General features: G+C 58.5%; 2 protein-coding genes across 2 annotated transcripts in view; one reads left to right on the top strand and one right to left on the bottom strand.

The window, feature by feature from the left end:
* Positions 1–14,031, top strand: part of TRAP1 (TNF receptor associated protein 1) — a 53,179-nt gene extending 39,148 nt beyond the window's left edge. Inside the window, exons 8-18 of the mRNA XM_077906407.1 lie at positions 93–166; positions 862–1,017; positions 2,651–2,771; positions 3,735–3,804; positions 6,137–6,284; positions 7,829–8,014; positions 8,400–8,538; positions 9,104–9,189; positions 9,720–9,865; positions 13,465–13,537; positions 13,768–14,031. Coding sequence (XP_077762533.1) covers positions 93–166; positions 862–1,017; positions 2,651–2,771; positions 3,735–3,804; positions 6,137–6,284; positions 7,829–8,014; positions 8,400–8,538; positions 9,104–9,189; positions 9,720–9,865; positions 13,465–13,537; positions 13,768–13,869 — 1,301 coding nt within the window. The 3' untranslated portion in view covers positions 13,870–14,031. The remainder of the gene's footprint in view (positions 1–92; positions 167–861; positions 1,018–2,650; positions 2,772–3,734; positions 3,805–6,136; positions 6,285–7,828; positions 8,015–8,399; positions 8,539–9,103; positions 9,190–9,719; positions 9,866–13,464; positions 13,538–13,767) is intronic.
* Positions 13,968–16,784, bottom strand: DNASE1 (deoxyribonuclease 1). The gene is made up of 9 exons (XM_077906408.1): positions 16,481–16,784; positions 16,001–16,148; positions 15,630–15,718; positions 15,434–15,517; positions 15,199–15,314; positions 14,930–15,042; positions 14,703–14,857; positions 14,415–14,511; positions 13,968–14,330 (listed from the first exon to the last, which is right to left on the bottom strand). Exons 2-9 carry the CDS (start codon positions 16,145–16,147, stop codon positions 14,277–14,279), a joined length of 855 nt encoding a protein of 284 aa, XP_077762534.1. The 5' UTR covers position 16,148; positions 16,481–16,784; the 3' UTR covers positions 13,968–14,276.
* Positions 16,785–18,762: the final 1,978 nt, after the last annotated feature.

Below are 18,762 nucleotides of genomic sequence, written 5' to 3'. Positions count from 1 at the left end.
CTCTATCAGCCCTGCAGCCACTTTTGTATCTTGAAGCTTCCTGTATTCATTGTTGGTGTGGGGTTTTTTTTGTTTGTTTTTGTCTTTTCAAGATGTAGTGACAAAATACAGTAACTTCGTCAGCTTCCCCTTGTACCTTAACGGAAGGCGCATCAACACCTTGCAGGTGAGACCCTCAGATGGGTGTGGGGACCGGGTGGTGGCCAGAGATGGGGCTGGGTGGCGTGGTCACAGCCCCCGCATGGGCCATCCCGTCCATGTGCACCATGTGCAGTTCAGTGGTCCTCGGTGTGTTCATGGGGTCAGGCCACCATCACCACAGTATGTTCTAGAACATTCTCTCCCCCAAAAGGGGGACTGCATTAGCAGTCACTCCCCATCTCCTCCCATAGCCCTCGACCCTTCACGTCAGTGGAATCAAACATTGGCCTGTGTCTAGCTTCTCACCATAGTGGTTCTGGGGTCATCCATGTTGGAGCCGGTGTCAGCCCTCTGTTCCTTTTTATGGCTGAGTCACATCCTGCGGCTAGACCGTGTTTCTTCATCTGTTCACTTGATGTATTTGTGATGTTGTACAGGCAGGTGCAGATCCTCTGTGCTGATGTTCCCTGGCGTCCTGCACTGCGGAGGGGACCCTTGTTCTAGAGCCTCTTGTGTGTCTTTGTGGGACACCCTCCTCCCCACGTTGGAGTGGGTGGGGCTGGAGATGGAGACAAGGGCTTGCACCTGGGCCCACCACCCTGGTCTGTCTCACAGGGCCGGTCCTTGGGTCATCCTGGGGCCACAGGCTCCAGCAGCCCGGCTCTGCACAGTTGTTGGGAGGACATGTCTCACTGTATCCCCACGTGTTTCCACTTCTAGGCTGTCTGGATGATGGACCCCAAGGATGTGGGAGAGTGGCAGCACGAGGAGTTCTACCGCTATGTGGCTCAGGCCCACGACAAGCCCCGCTACACCCTGCACTACAGGACGGATGCACCTCTCAACATCCGTAGCATCTTCTATGTGCCAGAAATGGTGAGGCTTGGCAGGTGCAGGGCGGGGGCTCCCTGGGTGCAGGGTGGGGGCTCCCTGGGGCGGGAGCCTTGCCCCAATGCTGCAGCGTTTCCCAGCATTGGCTATACTTGCCCTGAACAGTGACAGGTGAGCACAGACATCACAAAAATTAATTCAGTAGCCTTAGAGTCAAAGCAAAGTCCATGCCAGTGGGTAGGTGAGCACAGGGTTTTAAAGTTGGTGGAGGGCTTCATGTGCCATCTTGGAGTAGAACAGATATGTCTGGCCGTGTGGCCCCGGGCTTTGTGGACCCCTGCGGAGACCCTCAGAGCGGCATGAGGGTGGCCTTTGCATGCGGACACACCACTGAGCTATGGGCTCCACGGGGCTCCGATGAGTTGGTGGGTGCTCCGTACTTGTGCTCAGCCCCTGAGACCCCCGGCTCGTAGGAGCGTGGCGAACACTTACGAATCCTGTGACAGAGAAACCTGCTCTGGGTTTGGAAGAGGTTCCTGGCTTTTTTTGACTGCCGCCCTCACAGTGCCTCATGGCCTCCCGTTTTGGAAAGCGCCGTGAAGCCCTCACTACTGAGTTCTGCAGACCAGCAGCGCTGGTGTGTCCTGGCACTTGTTAGGATTGCAGAATCCAGGGATCCCTGGGTGGCTCAGCGGTTTGGCGCCTGCCTTTGGCCCAGGGTGCGATCCTGGAGTCCCGGGATCGAGTCCCACGTTGGGCTCCTGGCATGGAGCCTGCTTCTCCTTCCTCCTGTGTCTCTGTCTCTCTCTCTCTCTCTCTCGGTCTATCATAAATAAATACATAAATAAATAAATGTTAAAAAAAAAAAAGGATAGAATCCCAGCATCCTCAAGAGCCCCTGAATCAGAGTCTTCATTTCAGCAGATTCCAGTGTGATGTGCATGCGGGCCACAGGTTTAGAGCAGGGTTCGGGGGCAGTTGTGACTAGTTTGGGCTTCTCAGGCCACACACGTCCTGGAGCCCTGCTGCTGTAGCATGGAAGTCCATAAACTGCAGATGAACCCGGCTGTGTGCTAGGAGACTTCATTAGACCCTACAGTTTGGATTTCACGTATTTTTCACATATCATGAAATAGTCTTTGTTTTCTTTCTCAACTATTTAGAAGTTGACAAGCCGTGGGACGCCCTAGAGGCTCAGTTGCTTAAGCGTCCAACTCTTGGTTTTGGCTCAGGGTGGTGGGATTGAGCTCCATGTCAGGTTTTGCACTCAACAGAGAATCTGCTTGAGATTCTCTTTCTCCATCTCCCTCTCTTTTTCTCCTCTCCTATAAATAATTTTTTAAAAGAGATAAATAAAAATAAAAGCGAATAAGCCATTCAGTGGCTGTACCAGCCAGGTGATGGGCTGGATTTGGCCTGTGGGCTATTTATTACTTGGTGGCCTTTGGCCCCTAGTGGGTTTGGCTCTGTTCACAGGGACGTGCAAGCTGTTAATGTCCTGCAGGGGGAATGGGTTGGGGGGCTGCAGCAGCCCAGGGAAAGCCCACACCCTGCTCCCCCTGCCGAGAGCGTGTAGGGCTCCTCCCTGGGCTTAGAGCTTCTCTCTTCCTCTGGCACAGGCTCCGTGGGAAGGGGTGGTCCTCAGAGCTCCCTGACGCTGCTCTCTCCTTGCCCCCAGAAACCATCCATGTTCGATGTGAGCCGGGAGTTGGGCTCCAGCATCGCGCTGTACAGCCGCAAGGTCCTCATCCAGACCAAGGCCACCGACATCCTGCCCAAGTGGCTGCGCTTCATTCGAGGTACAGCACTGATGTCTGTGCTCTGCCCTGTGGGCCGAAGCCCTCAGCCCTGGGACTGCGTGGCTCCGTGTGAGGCCAGGGGTGCTGACTCCGGGAGAAGGTGCTTGTCTGCCGTGGGTGCAGGGTCGGGGTGAGCGGCTGCAGCTGTTTGCTGGGCAAGCTGGCCGGGTTCAGAGCGCCGCATGAAGCTGCTCAGTGCCACCCAGGGAGCTTCCTACCTCCAGCTGCCTCGTCTGGGTGCAGGGCCGAGCAACAGGACTCGCTTAAATTGAATTCTTTTTAAGTGTTTAACTGTTTTATGTGAGTTTCAGGTTTATGTATGAATTGTCTTCAAGTTAAGTGAGATTATAGCTTTAAAAAGTATTCAGCGCTGGGCAGCCTGGGTGGCTCAGCGGTTTAGCGCCGCCTTCAGCCCGGGGCATGGTCCTGGAGACCCAGGATCAAGTCCCACGTCAGGCTCCCTGCATGGGCCTGCTTCTCCCTCTGCCTCTCTTTCTCTCTCTCTCTCTCTCTCTGTGTCTCTCATGAATAAAAAAAAAAAAAAGTATTCACCTTAGCCTCCATATCACCTTAGCCTACAAAGTGCGGGGGTGTCCATGATATATTCGTGATTCTGAACATAAAATCCAGGGAGTGGTTTCAGTGTGTCAGACCGAGGCTGGAATCAGCAGCTGTCCCTTGTCACAGTTCCTTGGCCTCGACAGCGTTTCTTCTGATCACGTTGCTGTGACCTGGGCTGTGTGGACGAGCTCTGGGGCATCAGCAGCACCTGGAGTGCCAGGTGGTGTTGCCCCACGGGGCCTCCCCACTGTGTCCTCACCAGTTTGCTGTCACCCACGCATGGTCTAACTTGGTGTTGGGCAGGGAGGAAGAAGAGGCCCAGTGGGGAGGTGGGGGCGTGTGCAGTGAGGCTGGGCAGAGCCACGGGTGCTGCGAGGGTCCTGACGGCCCTGTCTCACTCAGGTGTGGTGGACAGCGAGGACATCCCCCTGAACCTCAGCCGGGAGCTCCTGCAGGAGAGCGCGCTGATCAGGTGAGCCGCGGAGAAGGGACCGGCGGCGCCTGCAGGAGGCGAGGGCCCGGGAAGCCTGAAGGGGTGGTGAGGGGGGTGAGGCTGCGGCAGGACCCCGCCTGGGAGGCCGTGTGCAGGGAGACTCGGGCGTGCTGGCACAGAGGTGAGGAGGCAAAGGACGATGACCCCAGGAGGGATCTGACCTTGGTCCTGAGGTCACTGATGGCGTGAAGGTGGTCCTCCTTTGAAAAGGTCATTTGGGAATCCCTATGGGCTGAAGTGGCTGCATTGCTCAGCCCCTGCCCGATTGCCAAGTGCCAGCGCCCACCCAGGGCTGAGTGCAGCCTGTCCCACACAGCCCGTGTGGTCCTTGGAGGGGGCGTCACTAGATCCCCGCGTCGTGGTTGCACAAGCAGGTGCAGACAGGTGGTGCCAGCCAGTGAGCATGCCCGAGCTTGGCCTGTGCTGCCGTGCAGGAGCAGCCCCGTGACTGCCGCCTGGCACGTGGGGCCTGACCTGTGACTCGGCCCGTTCCCGGGATGTTCGCGAGACGCTTGACTAAGGGGGCGTCTCCCAGTCCTCTCCGTATTGAGTCAGTCTTTCCCCTTGTAGTTAATGTGTCACGCGGCGGGGAGCGGGGGCAGGGTGGGGGGTGGCTGTGTGAACAGCATGCTGCTTCATCAAACTTAAGATTTTATTTGAGAGCGCGCGCGCACAAGCAGGGCAAGCAGCAGAGGTGGAGGGAGAAGCAGGCTCCTCGCTGACCAGGGAGCTTGACACGGGGCTCGATCCCAGGACCCTGAGGTCATGACCTGAGCCGACGGCAGAGGCTTCACCAGCCGAGCCCCCCGGGCGTCCCGTTTCATTACATTTCCAGTGTGTTCATTGTAGTATGGGTTCATTTATTAATACCAAACATTTATTTGTAGGTACTGATTTCCCATTTTATTCATGGATTCTAATCTGTTACTATCTTTATGTACCTGATGCCCCCACGGCCTCCAGTTGAGCCAGCAGGAGAGGGCCCCCCAGACGGGCCCCTGTGCCCTTTGGCGCGCTCCCGCCTTGTCCTGGGCAGCCTCGCTTTGGGTGCACGACACTCCAGGCTCCCTTGTTTTGCCTCCGACCTTTCCTGACCCTGGCACCACTCACTCCGTGAACATGCTCTGCCTCCTCAGACTGGAGCGTGATGCTGGGAAGCCGAGGTCTGGGCCCCAAGGACACTGTGGCCTTTACGTGGCCCTTCTCCCAGACCCTGTTAGGAGTGAGGATGTAGGAGGGGTGTCTGCTGATGTGTGTGCATCTACGTCAGTACCTGTTTCTGTGTTCTCCGAGGCCTGGTTACCACTCAGCACCCCCAGGGCGTCCTGGTTGCCCCCTCTGTGCGTGCTCCCTTTGACAGTGCGCCGTGCGCCTCATCCTTACCCTGCTGAGCTTTGGCAGTCCCCGCCGTGGAATCCATTCACCGTGGCCACTGCCCTCCCCTTGTGCCGATGCCCCCAGCACCTCCTGGACTCTGATGCCACGCAGTAGGCTGGGCACTGCCCTTAGGGGTCCTTGGCTATTACCTTCCCTCCAAACCAGGCTGTGTGGTCACCCTCCTGGGGCTCAGTGTCCCCCGTAGCCCCTCTGGCTGAGGGACTGAGGCATTTGGGATAGGAGCAGGGGGGGCGGGGGGGCATAGGTGAACGGGAGACCTGCCCTGCACTGTTATAGAAACACACGGGAATTTTGTTTTTTTAAGAGAAAAGTAAGATATTAGGAAGAAGTTAAGAATACACTTAATTCCAATAATGAAGCTGCTCACACTTTTATGCAATAAACACCTTGATCCCCCAAAAGTCCAAGTTTTGCAAAACTGTGCCCATTGCGAATGCGGGGTCAGCCCCAGCTGTAGCGCACGCTGGTGTAGACTGCCGATCCCCACAGAGCCCGCAGTGCAGCCAGGTGGAGGGGCAGTCTAGGCACACGCCGCACGCACCCCGCGGCTTAGCCGTGTCGAGACTTCTGTCCACAAGGGCTGTTAGCTGACGTGGTGGTTGATGGCCAGGTAGCTTTTTCCGCTCCTGCAACCTGGTTTTCCTCATTCAGCGTGGGGGCTGTTGTAACAGCCCTGCTTTGTGTGTCCCTGTCCAAAGCCGAGGCCTGTGTCCCTGAGTGTGATCTGCCTTGGAACTGCCCCTCTCCCCCCGCCGCCCGAGGAGGCACGGCCTCCGTTCCAAGCCCGTCTCATTAAAATGGCGTGTCATTTTCACTTTTTTTGATTATTAGTGGGAATTAATGTTTTTCATACTCTTCTGACCTTTCGTATTTCACAGAAGTTGCTTGTGATAAATGCATTTCTCTTCTGTAGGAAACTCCGGGAACTTCTACAGCAGAGGCTAATAAAATTCTTCATTGACCAGAGTAAAAAAGACGCCAAAAAATATGCCAAGTTTTTTGAAGATTACGGCTTGTTCATGAGGGAGGGCATTGTGACCACCGCTGAGCAGGAGGTCAAGGTGGGTCTGGAGGGTCTGGGTTTTAGGGCTTTTGGGGTGTGCTACGGGCTGTGGAGGAATCTCGTAGGGGCCAGAAACTTGGGCCTCCCAGGACGTGACTGGCACAGCTGGACACTGCGCAGGGGTCAGGAAACACAGCATCTGCTCCAGGCCTCTCGGATGCAGCAGGCCTGGTACCGCTTCCCGGAGCGTCCTGACCATGGCCTACAGCGCCGAGCTCTTCCTGGCCTGGTGTAGAAGGCAGTGGGTGCGCAAGTCTCCTCCCTCTGGCATTCAGGGCGCTCTGGAGATGATGGAAGGCGGGGGACAGGGCAATGTGCCTCGCTCTTGGGAAGGGCAGGGCAGGTGCACTTGTGTGCGGTCAGGACATGTTCACCGTGTGATGGGTGAAAATTCTGTGTGCTGTTCCCGGGGCGGGAGTTCAGTTCAATTACTTTAAAATGATAGGATCATCTCAAACATTTTTTGGCCAGTTTTAAATTGTCATGTAATTCACATACCATAAAGTTCACTCTTTTAAAGTGAACAGCTCAGTGGCCCTTCATAGGGATTCACAAGTTGTACTAGTATGACTGTCCTGTTCCAGAACATTCTCATCCCCCTAGAAAGACACCTGTGCCCAGTAACCTGGGATTGGGACTTCATTTTCTGCACCAGAACAGCAGTGAGGAAGGACGTCACCGAGTGTCTGGGGCTCCCCAGGGGGTTCAGACCAAGGGCCCTGGCCTGGGGCCGCCTTTGCTGCTGGCTGGCCCCAGACTCCTGGCGTGCAGGCCTGTCTCAGTTTCCACGTGCTGTCAGTTCCGTGTTTCTAGCCGACAGCAGCGAGGTGGCGATGTGTCCCCATCGTGCCGTTTCATCGGGACATCTCTGGACAGGCTCTGGTCTTTCCTGCGTCCCCCTCTCCCTGCACATGTGCTGGCTCAGGAGAAATCTGTGGTGTGGGGACGAGGGGCAGTTTGTCTCAAGTCACACCTGGGCTGGTGGCATCAGCCACCCAGGCCCCAGCTTGTTGCTTGTTGGTCCTTGGCAGGCAGCTCCCACAGTGAGAGGCTAGGACACCAGCAGGTGGGTTGGCTTCAGCTGACAGGACCCCCCTTCAGTGTCATTTGTACCCCACCAACCAGGGCTAGTTGCTGTTGTGGGGATGTGACCTCCACACCACGTCCTCACGCCCGAGAGGCAGGGTCAGTGACTAGGAATGCACAGAGGACGCTGGATCTGGGGAAGTCCCTGCCACAGACCGTGCCCACTCCTCGGACAGGACCAGAAAGTCCTCTCCACAGGGCCCTGGACCACCTGTGGTGAAAGTTCTCTCCACGGTCCCCGAACTTCTGATATGTGACCTGCCGGATACCCGCAGGTTCCCCCCGCCGGAGCCTGAGCACCATCCCTGGGCCTGGCAGCCAGGGGTGAGGCCGGCCAGACCCTTTCCTCCCCCTCCCTGTGGCCCAGGCCTCCCATAGCCATCGGTCTGTGCTGGGCGGTTGGGGGCTTTTGAGAGCGAGGACGCGGAACGAGGGTGAGCTGCCCTTCGTCTGCAGGAGGACATCGCGAGGCTGCTGCGGTACGAGTCCTCGGCGCTGCCCGCCGGGCAGCTGACCAGCCTCCCCGACTACGCCAGCCGCATGCAGGCCGGCACCCGCACCATCTACTACCTGTGTGCCCCCAGCCGGCACCTGGCCGAGCATTCGCCCTACTACGAGGCCATGAAGCAGAAAAACATGGAGGTGGGTGAGCCACGGGCTGGGGCCAGGGCGGGACAATCGGGTGTCTGAAGCCCTGAAGGAGGCTCTCTGCTTAGTGGACAGTGGCTGAGAGGGCCTGGGACACGGGTAGAGCCAGGCAGCGGGAGGGAACGTGCAGGTGCCCAGAGCCCCAGCCGAGCTGCCGGCAGCTTGTGTCTGGGAGGTGACGCAGGGTTTCTGTAGGGTCACTGTTCCTCCTGCTGCGACATACCAGGGCCCCCGGGACCGTCTGGTGAAGCCTTTTACCTGTGGGGGTCTCCGCCGTGGCCTTTGCGGACGTGGGACGCAGCCCGCACCTCAGCGCCCCTCTCCCCCGTCACGGGCCGACATCTCCAGGCCCGATGCCAACATTCTGGGGCCCTCGCAGGTTCTCTTCTGCTACGAGCAGTTTGATGAGCTGACCCTGCTCCACCTCCGTGAGTTTGACAAGAAGAAGCTGATCTCTGTGGAGACGGACATCGTTGTCGATCACTACAAGGAGGAGAAGTTGGAGGATGGGTCCCCAGGTCAGCCTCCCTTCTGTCTGGGCCCAGGGGCGTAGGGAGGCCGCGGCAGGCCTGGGGGGCTGTTGGCTGCAGGGCCTCTACTGCCCTGCGTGGTGGCTTTATCTGGGGTCTCTCTTGCTTGTTCGTGTCTGGGATCCCAACCTGCACAAAATCAGCGGTTGGGAACATCTTCCGTCTTGATCCCGGGGCCTCTCCAGTGCTCCCTCCAGCTTCCTGACGGGATTAGAGATCGTCTTTTTAAAGGCTTCACTAAATCACATGGGTCTCAGGCCACCCGAAGTGGGCTCTACACCCAACGCCGGCCTTGAGGTCATGACCCTGAGAGCACGAGTTGCATGTTCTACTGGCTCTGCCAGTTGGGTGCCCCCAAAAATGTCCTTTTCCAGGGGCAATTTTATCTGCTTACTTTTTGGTGATGAGCGTTTTGGGGAAGCCTCTGTGCTGGGGGCCAGCAGGGGTGGAGGGAGCCTCCTTACCCGGTGCTGGGCCGTTAGTGTTTCAGGCCCCCGTGGGTCCCGTGGGGTCATTAGCAGCGCAGAGCTCACTGCCTACTGCTGTCCCGTAGCTGGTGACCGCCTGTCAGAGCAGGAGACGGAAGACCTGATGGCTTGGATGAGAAATGTGCTGGGGTCGCGTGTCACCAATGTGAAGGTGAGGCCTGGAGATGGGCCACCACCCGCCGCCCTGGCCCCCATGGCCGTGCAGCCACCGGCTGAGTGGCCGGCCTCAATGGGCTTTCTCCCAGCGGCGGGCGAAGCCCCCCTAAAGTGGGGACCAGCACGTTGCTGCCGCTCCTCCGTGTGCGCACGCAGGCAGCAGGGTCGTGACCACTTGGCAGGAGGAAGTGTCCCGGCTGGCATACGGGCAGGTGGGAGCCATGGGGGGGCGGTGACAGCACCGCCTGCAGGAAGGAGGCTCAGGCCCCTGGGATGGGCGGGCTTGTGGACTCCCGTAGGTGACCAGGCAAGATGGACCAGGGGTGGCAACCGAGGTGTTAGACGCCGCTGGCTGCGGGGATAGAGGAGGGGCCTGTCAGGGTGGTTGCAGGAGCGCGTGTGGCAGCTGTCGGGCCCCGTTCTCGGTGCTGCACGGGAAGAGCGTCCCTGCAGACCTGCATTCTCTGTGGCCCCGGGCCCCCGCCTTCTGCTCCTCCCTCACCTGCTCCCTGGCCTTGCTTGTAGGTGACTCTTCGCCTGGACACGCACCCCGCCATGATCACCGTTCTGGAGATGGGGGCCGCGCGGCACTTCCTGCGCATGCAGCAGCTGGCCAAGACGCAGGAGGAGCGTGCCCAGCTCCTGCAGCCCACACTGGAGATCAACCCCAGGTGGGCGGCCGGCCCCTTGGGCAGGGGCGTGCATGCGTGCGTCTTACTTGCCTGGTTGTGCTGGACGGTTATGGGCACTGCCTGTGTCTGTGACATACAGAAAGGCGTGAGGGCTTGTGTGCCGTTGGGTGAACATAAAGACGACACTCAGGCGATCAAACTATGTTCAATTGTGATGCTCCCTGCACGTGAGGTCCTAGGACACCCCCGACTGGCTGCGGGATGCCCCGGGGACTCGGTGGAGCCTGTCCCTCTCCTCCACGGCCCCTTAGCCCTCCCTGTAGACAGTCCTCGCCGTGCTCTGGTCTGACCGTCTGTCCAGGGAAAGCTCCGTGTGGCCTGTTTGAATTTTTCTGTAATGAGTCCCCTCGTGTGCTTTTGAAGTGCTTGTTCACCCTGTGCCGACAGTGGCCGCGTCAGGCCCATGGCAGGGTAGCAGGCAGGAGTCTGCCTCAGCGCCATGGTTTAGTCTGTCGTGGCGGACTTGTGAGTTGTTCCCGTTTGGGGGCTGCTGGGAACAGCTGCTCAGAACACTTGTCCCATCTGGTTCCCGCAGGTGTTTCCTTGAGGTTCACCTGCCCAGGTGCCCTCTGTGGGGGGAGACGTGTGCTTTTTTAAGGAATATTTTTAAAGATTTTTACTTGAGAGTGAGCACAAGCAGAGGGGAGGGGCCGAGGGAGGGGAGAACAGACTCCCCACTGAGCAGCCCCCCCCCCCCCCCCCCCCGCCCCCAATGACCTGCACACAGGCAGACGCTTCACCCAGGGTCCCCCAGGTGCCCCTGTGGAAGTCTTCATCACCGCATTCGTGAAGTATTCTAACATTTCTTTCTAAAAGCTTTAAAAAGTCTGGCTTTTCCGGCTGGTTTTAGTCTGTCCCTAATGGGCGTGGCGTAGGGGAGCAGTCACTCTTGTCCCGTCCTTGCTGATCCGCCACGATGTCTCCATCCCCGAGCAGGTGGCCCTGCACGCGGAGCTCTGTCTTCCCCACAAGGCTGTGTTCAGTGAGTTACCCTGCAGTTCCCTTCAAGGGGTCTTCCCTCCTTGTGGGTCTGCACCGGCACAAGGTCGCCTGACGGGTTCCCACCACACACCTGTGCACGCACGCTGTTGGGCTTTTGATGGAGATTATACTGGTTCCCACGTCAATTTTGTTTTCTTTTTTTAAAGATTTTATCCATTTATTCATGAGAGACACAGGCAGAGGGACAAGCAGGCTCCATGCAGGGAACCCAATATGTGGGACTCCATCCCAGGTCTCCAGGATCATGCCCTGAGCTGAAGATGGCGCTAAACTGCTGAGCCACCGGGCTGCCCTTTATCATTTTTGAATAATTTATTCATGAGACACAGAGACACAGGTAGAGCGAGAAGCAGGCTCCCTACGGGGAGCCTGAAGCAGGACTCGATCCCAGAACCCTGGGATCATGCCCTGAGCCAAAGGCAGACCCTCAACCACTGAGTCACCTGGGCGTCCTGTCACCTTTTTTTTTTTTTTTTTTTTTTAAGGTTTGGTAGAGTGAGAGTGAGCAGCAGACTCTCTGCTGAGCAGAGGCCATTTTGAATGAATTGGCTTTTAAGATTTTATTTATTCACGAGAGAGAGGGAGGCAAAGACACAGGCAGAGAGAGAAGCAGGCTCCATGCGGGGAGCCCGATGTGGGACTCGATCCCTGGAATCCGGGGTCATGCAGGCGCTAAACCCCTGAGCTGGATGAATTGGCATTTTTATGTCAATTCTTTCATCCATGAACATGCCAGATCTGTCCATTTGTTTAGGTCTTATATAATCTTTTTGGTGGCTGTAGAGTTCTCGTACATTTATTGTTTGATGTACCTTATATATTGGATATTTTGAAATGTCATTTTCTAACTTGCTGTTGTATGTGAAGACTGTTCATTGAGGGAGATTTTGTATATAGTAGTGATCTTTTTAGGATTTATTTTAGCATCTTAAGACCCTGCTCTGAGCTCGGAACGTGATATGGGGCCCGATTCCAGGACCTCGAGACCGTAACCTGAGCCAAAACCAAGTGTCAGATGCTTAACCCACTGCACCACCCAGGTGCCTTTACCATAATTTTTAAATCAAACTATGTCAGGTTACCCAAAACGTTAGAAGATAGCAAAAACAAATTCCTAGACTTGTCCCCTACCACAGTTACCACAGTCCATTTTGTGGGTTTTCTTCTGGACCTTGGTCTTACATTGTTCTATGCTTTTTTTTTGCCCCAGGAAATATTTTTCTCATGTTGGTTCATAAGCATAACTTTTGTTTAGACCACTGACTGGGGGATCCCTGGGTGGCGCAGTGGTTTAGCACCTGCCTTTGGCCCAGGGCGCGATCCTGGAGACCCGGGATCGAGTCCCACGTCAGGCTCCCGGTGCATGGAGCCTGCTTCTCCCTCTGCCTATGTCTCTGTCTTTCTCTCTCTCTGTGTGTGACTATCATAAATAAATAAAAATTAAAAAAAAAAAAAGACCGCTGACTGGGATGAGGTCCCCCCCCCCCCCCCCCGCCGTGGTCAAATGACTAGACGTGAAGGCAGCGGGTGAGACTGGACTTGGGCCGGCACCACTCAGGTGGCCGGGGTGGGGAGGGAGGGGGTGTTCTGTGAGGTAGTGGCGTGGCCTGCTTGTTCTTGTTGCCAAAGACTATTTCTAAATTTTAGTTGCTTGTAAAATTGGTTCTGTGTTCTGGCTCGGAATTCTCTGGGACATAAACTGTGTGGCCCGCGTCAGGTCTGTCCTCCCAGAGCTGGCGTGCGCACGTGTGCGAGCAGACTCCGGCGGCCTGCCGAGAAGTGTACCTGTGTGAGGGAGGGAGTTGCATGTCCCAGAGCAACGTCCCTGCCCAGGTTGACAGACTCCCGCTGTCCTGTGTGGCAGCTGACACGCACCTCTCCAACGCCCACGGTTTGACCTAGCTTCTCCATTACGGCCATTCCCCTTAAAACATCGTGATTTTGATGTAAGTTTCCTACAAACAAGGTCGGACGGCATATCTGTGGTGTTTCTCCTGTGGGGGAGGCAGACGGCGCAATGTTCTCCCGCTCTCCCTTCGACCTCTTTGTATCTTACTTCAAAAGTCCTGTGAAGTTAAGAACCGTTTCCTCCGTGTCCTCTGTTGCTCCTGTGGTGAGGAATCCCAGAGACTGGCCAGGCCCCTCCTCGCATGGCCTCTGCTGCACCGAGGTGTTGGCTTTTCAGTTTTTAGGGCCAGTGGCCCAATTACTGGAGCTTTAAAATCTGCTCCGACACCGGGAGAGCTCTTCCAGCTGTTCTTCTGTGATTATAACTTACTTAAAGATTTTATTTACTCACAAGGGACACAAGCAGGCTCTCCGTGGGAGCCCGATGCGGGACTCGATCCGGGCCCCGGGATCACACCTGAGCCCAAGGTGCCCCTTCCTCAGTAGGGTGCGTGTTAACTCTGGTACTTACCTCTTAATCATCCTGGTTTTCTCCGTGTAGCATCTGAACTTGACATGTGCCTTGTCTCCCTACGCTGGACAGTCCGGGTGACCCTGACCCCGCAGAGAAGTCCTGAGAACATAGAGGCCTGGCACGGGGTTAACTTCTGGTGTTTTCTGTGCTGCAGACACATACTGATCAAGAAGCTCAGTGCACTGCGGGACAGCGAGCCTGAACTAGCCCAGCTTCTGGCTGATCAGGTGAGTGTCCTGCAGCGCCTGCTAAGCTACCTTTTCTCCAAAAGGTCTCGAGAGAGGGTAGAAGCGGGGAGCAGGGGGCCCAGCGCAGGCCTCGACCCCAGGGACCCCAGGACCCTGACCTGACGCTTCACGACTGAGGCCCCCTCAAACCCTGTTGGGAAGGGAACCACGCCCCCTCTTCTCCCCGCTGGGCCTTGTCCTCTGCTGATGAGGTGAGCCCTGCCTTTCAGATCTACGCGAACGCCATGATCGCCGCGGGGCTGGTCGACGACCCCCGCCCCATGGTGGGCCACCTCAACCACCTGCTCGCCAAGGCCCTGGAGCGCTACTGAGGGGCAGCGGCCCGAAGGCCCCAGGTCTCCCTGCGGAGGTGACCGGAGAGGCAGCCTGAGATGCGCCAGGGCGAGAAAGGAGGACTCCATGCCACCAGTGACAACTCCCCCTTTGAGCTTTATTTACTTAAATTAAAGGCATTTGTCAATCTCCATGTTAAACTTTTGTCTGGCCCGAGAAGGTACGGAGGGCGTGCCCTTGCCACACCCCCACCCCGTGTTCACACTGGAAGTGGAGGTGACCAGTCTCCATCCCTCCTTCCACAAACTCGAGTTGAGTTGAGTTGCTGAGTTGAGTTGTGGTGACATTTCAGGGGACCACGGGGAGAGGGTGCTCAGGAAAACCTCATCCACAATGCTTGACTGTGCAGACAGGGAGGCTCTAGGGGGCGCCAGCCCCATTCCCCTCAGGCCCTCTTGAGCGTCACCTCCACAGGGTAGTGGTCACTGATGGCCTGGGCCTGTGGGAGGGAGGACAGGGACACACCCACACAGTACTTGCTGACTGCCCCCCGCCCGTGCCCCGAGAGGGAGGGGACACCCACCAGCTGGCTGCTGAGGCCGTAGGCCACCTGGAAGTTGAAGGGGGCGGCTGATTCAGGCACAACGGCGTGCTGCAGCTGACTTCCTGCCACCACGATCCTGCCATATGAGAAGATCCCGTCGGCCCCAGGGTCACCAACACAGCTCTGGGGCTGAAGGTCACCCTGAGCAGCCGCCTCTCTGGCTCTGCCGTGCCATGGAGCCCATTGGGGCCTGGTGGGCCGGGGACAGACTCAGGTTTTGGGAAGCTGGACACCGAGTGGAGGCTGCTCCCGGAGGCCACCTCCTACCTGTCATAGGCACAGTGCGTGGATGTGGACGTGGTGTCCGCGGTGTCGGGAATCAGCCACTGGAAGGCCGGGTTTGTGCGCAGGCGGATAGAGGACCACTGGGAGGCAGCCACGTAGCTGCAGCCGGCGTTGAAGTCGCCCATGAGCACGATGTCCTGCCAGGACACAGTGGCCGGTTGGTCTGGGCCCGCAGCACGTGCCTCCGGGGCCCCGGGGCGCAAACTCACCTCCAGGTCCCACTTGTGCTGGACATCCAGGTAGACGTCATAGAGCGCGTCTATCTCCGCCACCGCGTCCAGCGGGGCTGCATGCAGAGGCACGACAGCGAACTCCTTGACCTCTGTGGAGACGGTGCTGCTGAGCCCCAGGATCGGGGACATGAGGCAGTCCCGAGGGGCATTTTCCTGAGTGACTTCAGTGGGAGACCGGAGCACAGGGGGTGGGGGTGGGTCGGGGGGACCAGGGCTTTCCAAGGGCCCCGGGAAGGGCCGCGCACCCGTGAGCGGGGAGTGGAACCTGACGATGGCAGGCTCGCGGCTGAAGGTGTCATTCCCGCAGGGCTCGCAGCCGTCGTCGTACTGGTAGCTGTCCAGCACGGACACGCGGTCAGGTCTGCGGGAGGCCAGGGGGTCAGCCCGGGGCCCATGGGGGGCCCATGTGCTCCGGCCTCGGGTTCCTCCCCACCCACCGCACGGACCCTCAGGGCGCGTCTCCCAGCACCGGGCCCTTACCTGAACAGAAAGAGGTAGCGTTCCTTGTAGCTGCTGCGGCCCAGCGGCTCACTGACCACATAATGGTAGGCATTGGGGTCGTCCCTGGGTCAAGAAGACAAAAGTCCCTGTCAGGGACCCACAGGAGCCTCCCATCTACATCAGGCGGTGCACTGTGCCCTGGGCCTCCCTCCCCACGACCCCCGCTGTCACGCACTGATTGAGTGTGTCCAGCAGCTTCCCTACAGCTGTCAGGTGGCTGTCTCTGACCTCCTGGACTACAGCAACGTCATAGCGACTCAGGATCTGCGGACAGGGCCACAGTGGTGCTGAGCCGGGTGGGCACCGGGGGTGGTGGCCCTGCTCGCTGCTGGTCCCCACAGCGCCTGAGCTGCTGCCGTTCCCTGGGGCACCTTCACCTCGTCTGGCCCGGAGCTCTTCTCTGGGGCTACTGCCAGCCACGGACGGCATGCCAGGGACAGCGGCACCCCCGTCGGTGGCTGCTGCCCCCTCTCTTCCCAGCACCTGTTTGAGCCATCGCCACAGCCACCTCTGGGGTTCCCCGGGGACAGGCTGGCCTGGACTTGCCTGCACGATGTACTTGGAGAGAGTGGCATTGGACATCTTGGTCTCCCCAAAGGTCCGGATGTTGAAGGCCGCCATTCTCAGGGCCAGGGCCCCCTGCAGGAGGCCGGCCAGGGCGAGCAGTGCCCCCATCAGCCTGGCGCCCCTCATCCTAGAACAGGAGGGACACTCACAGGTGAGGCTGGGACTAGGAGCCGGTGTTCCCGCACCGTCTAACAGGTGCGGCTGCCGGAGCCCACAGCTGAGCAGGCCCGACGAGCCTCCGAGCTCCACCCCACCCCACACCCGTGGCCAGAGAGCCCAGGGAGCCACGGAGCCGAGTCGCAGACCCTGGGGTCTCCTGACTCCTGCACCCTCCGGAGGACACCCCTGGGGCTGGGACACCGACTCCCCACCCTCCCCCGAGGGGCTCCAGGCCCGGAAGGTGGCAGTGACCTTCCCGGAGCCACATGTCGCCCTGCCTTCGGGCCACAAGATGCTCACCTGAAGGTCAGCTTCTCCGAGGACAGGGATTGGGATGAGAATCGGGAACTGCTATCCTCTGATCAGTAACAACACTAGCCTTTTGCTGCTTTGAGAAAAAATAATCCACAAAGGGAAGGGAGTTAACGTAGTGAGAGACCCACGCAGAGCGTGAGAGACCCACGCAGAGCGGCAGCTGAGTCCCAGCACAGGGAACATTCACTTTCCCCTGGAGTTTTAAAGGTTTAGGCAGCCGTGACCTTTCCCAGGGCATCACCTGGGGGGACAGAGAACAATGGTGCTGCCTGTGTGGCTTTCCCACGGGCGTGGAAGGCTGGCCACCCGTATTTCAACAGGTTTAAAAAAGATCACCTGATAATATTTGCATTTGGTTTTAAAAAGTCTAATGAAAGGGCCAAGGGTGCCCATGTCCTTCACACGTGCTGCTCTCCCAGGGATGGGGGGGGTGCTGGCGCTCAGGCTAGAGGTGACCTTGGAGCCGGGTCAGAGCCAGCCAAGCCCTGGGTGGCCCCACCACTGCTTCCGGGGGGCCCGCCAGGCCATGGGCCCCAGGGGAGGCGGGAGGCGGGGCTCCCTCGGGTGCCAACAAGGCAGCACAGAGCCTTGGGGAGAGGAGGCGTGTATTCCAAGCAGAGGGGACACTGGGTGGCTGGGTCACAGGGACACCGCCAAGCAGCTGAGGCCCAGAGTCCAGTCATTTGTTTTGGGATCCCCGACTGTCCCATTTGTGTTTGTTTTCTGTGTTGAGACAAGTCCACAAACAGCTGGTGGCTCATGTTGACGGAAATGCATCCTCTCCCAGCCGGAGGGGCCAGAGAGCACAGTCCGCGTAGCCGTCCGGGGGGTGCGCTCCAGCGGAGACACCGGGGAAGGTCCCTGCATCTCCAGCTCCCGGGGGCCCCAGACCCGCTGGGCTCGAGGCCACGGCCCCCCACTGTCACTTCTCTGCCCCTTACAAGATTCCTGGGACCATCAGGACCTTCTCCCCGTCTCGGGATCCTTGACTTGATGGCAGCTGCAGTTTGGGGTTTTTTTGCTTTGTTTTGGCCACCGAAGTTAGCAGTCACAGGTTCCAGGGACTAGCACACGGATCTGAGAGCCTCCCAACCCCTGGAGGGGACTCCACGTGTGGGGGAGGGGACGCATGGGTCTCCGGGTGTAAGGGCGCGAGCAAGGGCGCAGGACAGGAGCTCAGTGGCCTCGAGGCAACCGTCATGGGAGCGCAGATGAAAAACCAGTCAGAAGGTAAACCAGGAGCCCAGGAGCCCAGATAATGGGAACCCGCTGACAGTGCTGTGGCCACAGTTCCCACGTCCCTCCCGTGCAGGCAGGTGGCCTGGCCCCCAGGCTGCGGGACTCCCAGCGCTGCCCTTAGAGACGTTTGCCTGCAGCTTCCCCCGTTTTCAATCTGAGGTTTCAGTCGCAACAAAATCCAGATCCCGACCAGCGAGCGAGGCCGCAGGTGTGCTCCCCGCACTCCTCCCGGAGCCGCACATGCCGGGCGTGGCCGGGGAGCCCGGAGCCAGCAGAAGGAGGCCAAACACCAAGCCCAGTGCCCTGCGGAGCTCCAGCCACGGAGTCTGCCCTCCGTGCCAGGCCCGCGCCGTGGCCCCGCTCCTGCAAGGGGGCCCAGGCTCGGCTGCCGTGTGCGCGGCCCTCAGGGCGCCACCTGCCCGGGGAGAAACAACGCAGCCTGAGGAGGAGCCTGGAGTGGGGGGTCTGGGGCCCACCCCAGGCTCACCCACTGCATCATCGTTTTGAACCCATTGTCTTCGTCTACAAAATGGGGATAAAACTGGGGCGCCTGGGGGGTTCGGCGGTTGAGCGCCTGCCTTCGGCTCAGGGCGTGACCCCGGGGTCCCTGGATCAGTCCTGCATCGAGCTCCCCACGTGGAGCCTGCTTCTCCTGGCTCTGCCTCTGTGTCTCATGAATAAATAAAGCCTTTTAAAAAAATGGGGATAAAACTGTCCCTGCCTTCCCCTTAGGTTTAAGTATCAGTGTGGGTAACATCCCACGGAAGACTCCTCTCACATCTCCCTAAAAATTCATCTTATTTCTTTTTAAATTTTATTATTTGAGAGAGAGAAAGAACGAGTTAGCACGCACAGGTGAGGGGGTGGGAAAAGCCGGCTCCCCGCTGAGCAGGGAACCCCACATGGGGCCCCACCCCAGGACCCTGGGGTCATGACTGGAGCCGCAGGCAGACGCCTAACCTACGAAGCCCACCCCCCCCCAGGCCCTTCAGTCACTGTTACCTTTTTCTCATTAACTTCTTTCCATT

This window comes from Canis aureus, chromosome 8, assembly GCF_053574225.1.
Source record: "Canis aureus isolate CA01 chromosome 8, VMU_Caureus_v.1.0, whole genome shotgun sequence".
Taxonomy (NCBI): Eukaryota; Metazoa; Chordata; class Mammalia; order Carnivora; family Canidae; genus Canis; species Canis aureus.
Note: the sequence above shows the minus strand (reverse complement) of the source record. Positions and strands in the feature narration are given on the sequence as shown.

Coding starts and splice junctions, on each gene's coding strand:
- DNASE1 (XM_077906408.1), bottom strand. CDS start 16,147: ATGAGGGGCGCCAGGCTGATGGGGGCACTGCTCGCCCTGGCCGGCCTC. Junction 15,518..15,629: donor CTGCTGGACACACTCAATCA/GTGCGTGACAGC, acceptor TTCTTGACCCAG/GGACGACCCCAATGCCTACC. Junction 14,331..14,414: donor ACGGCCTCAGCAGCCAGCTG/GTGGGTGTCCCC, acceptor TCCCTCCCACAG/GCCCAGGCCATCAGTGACCA.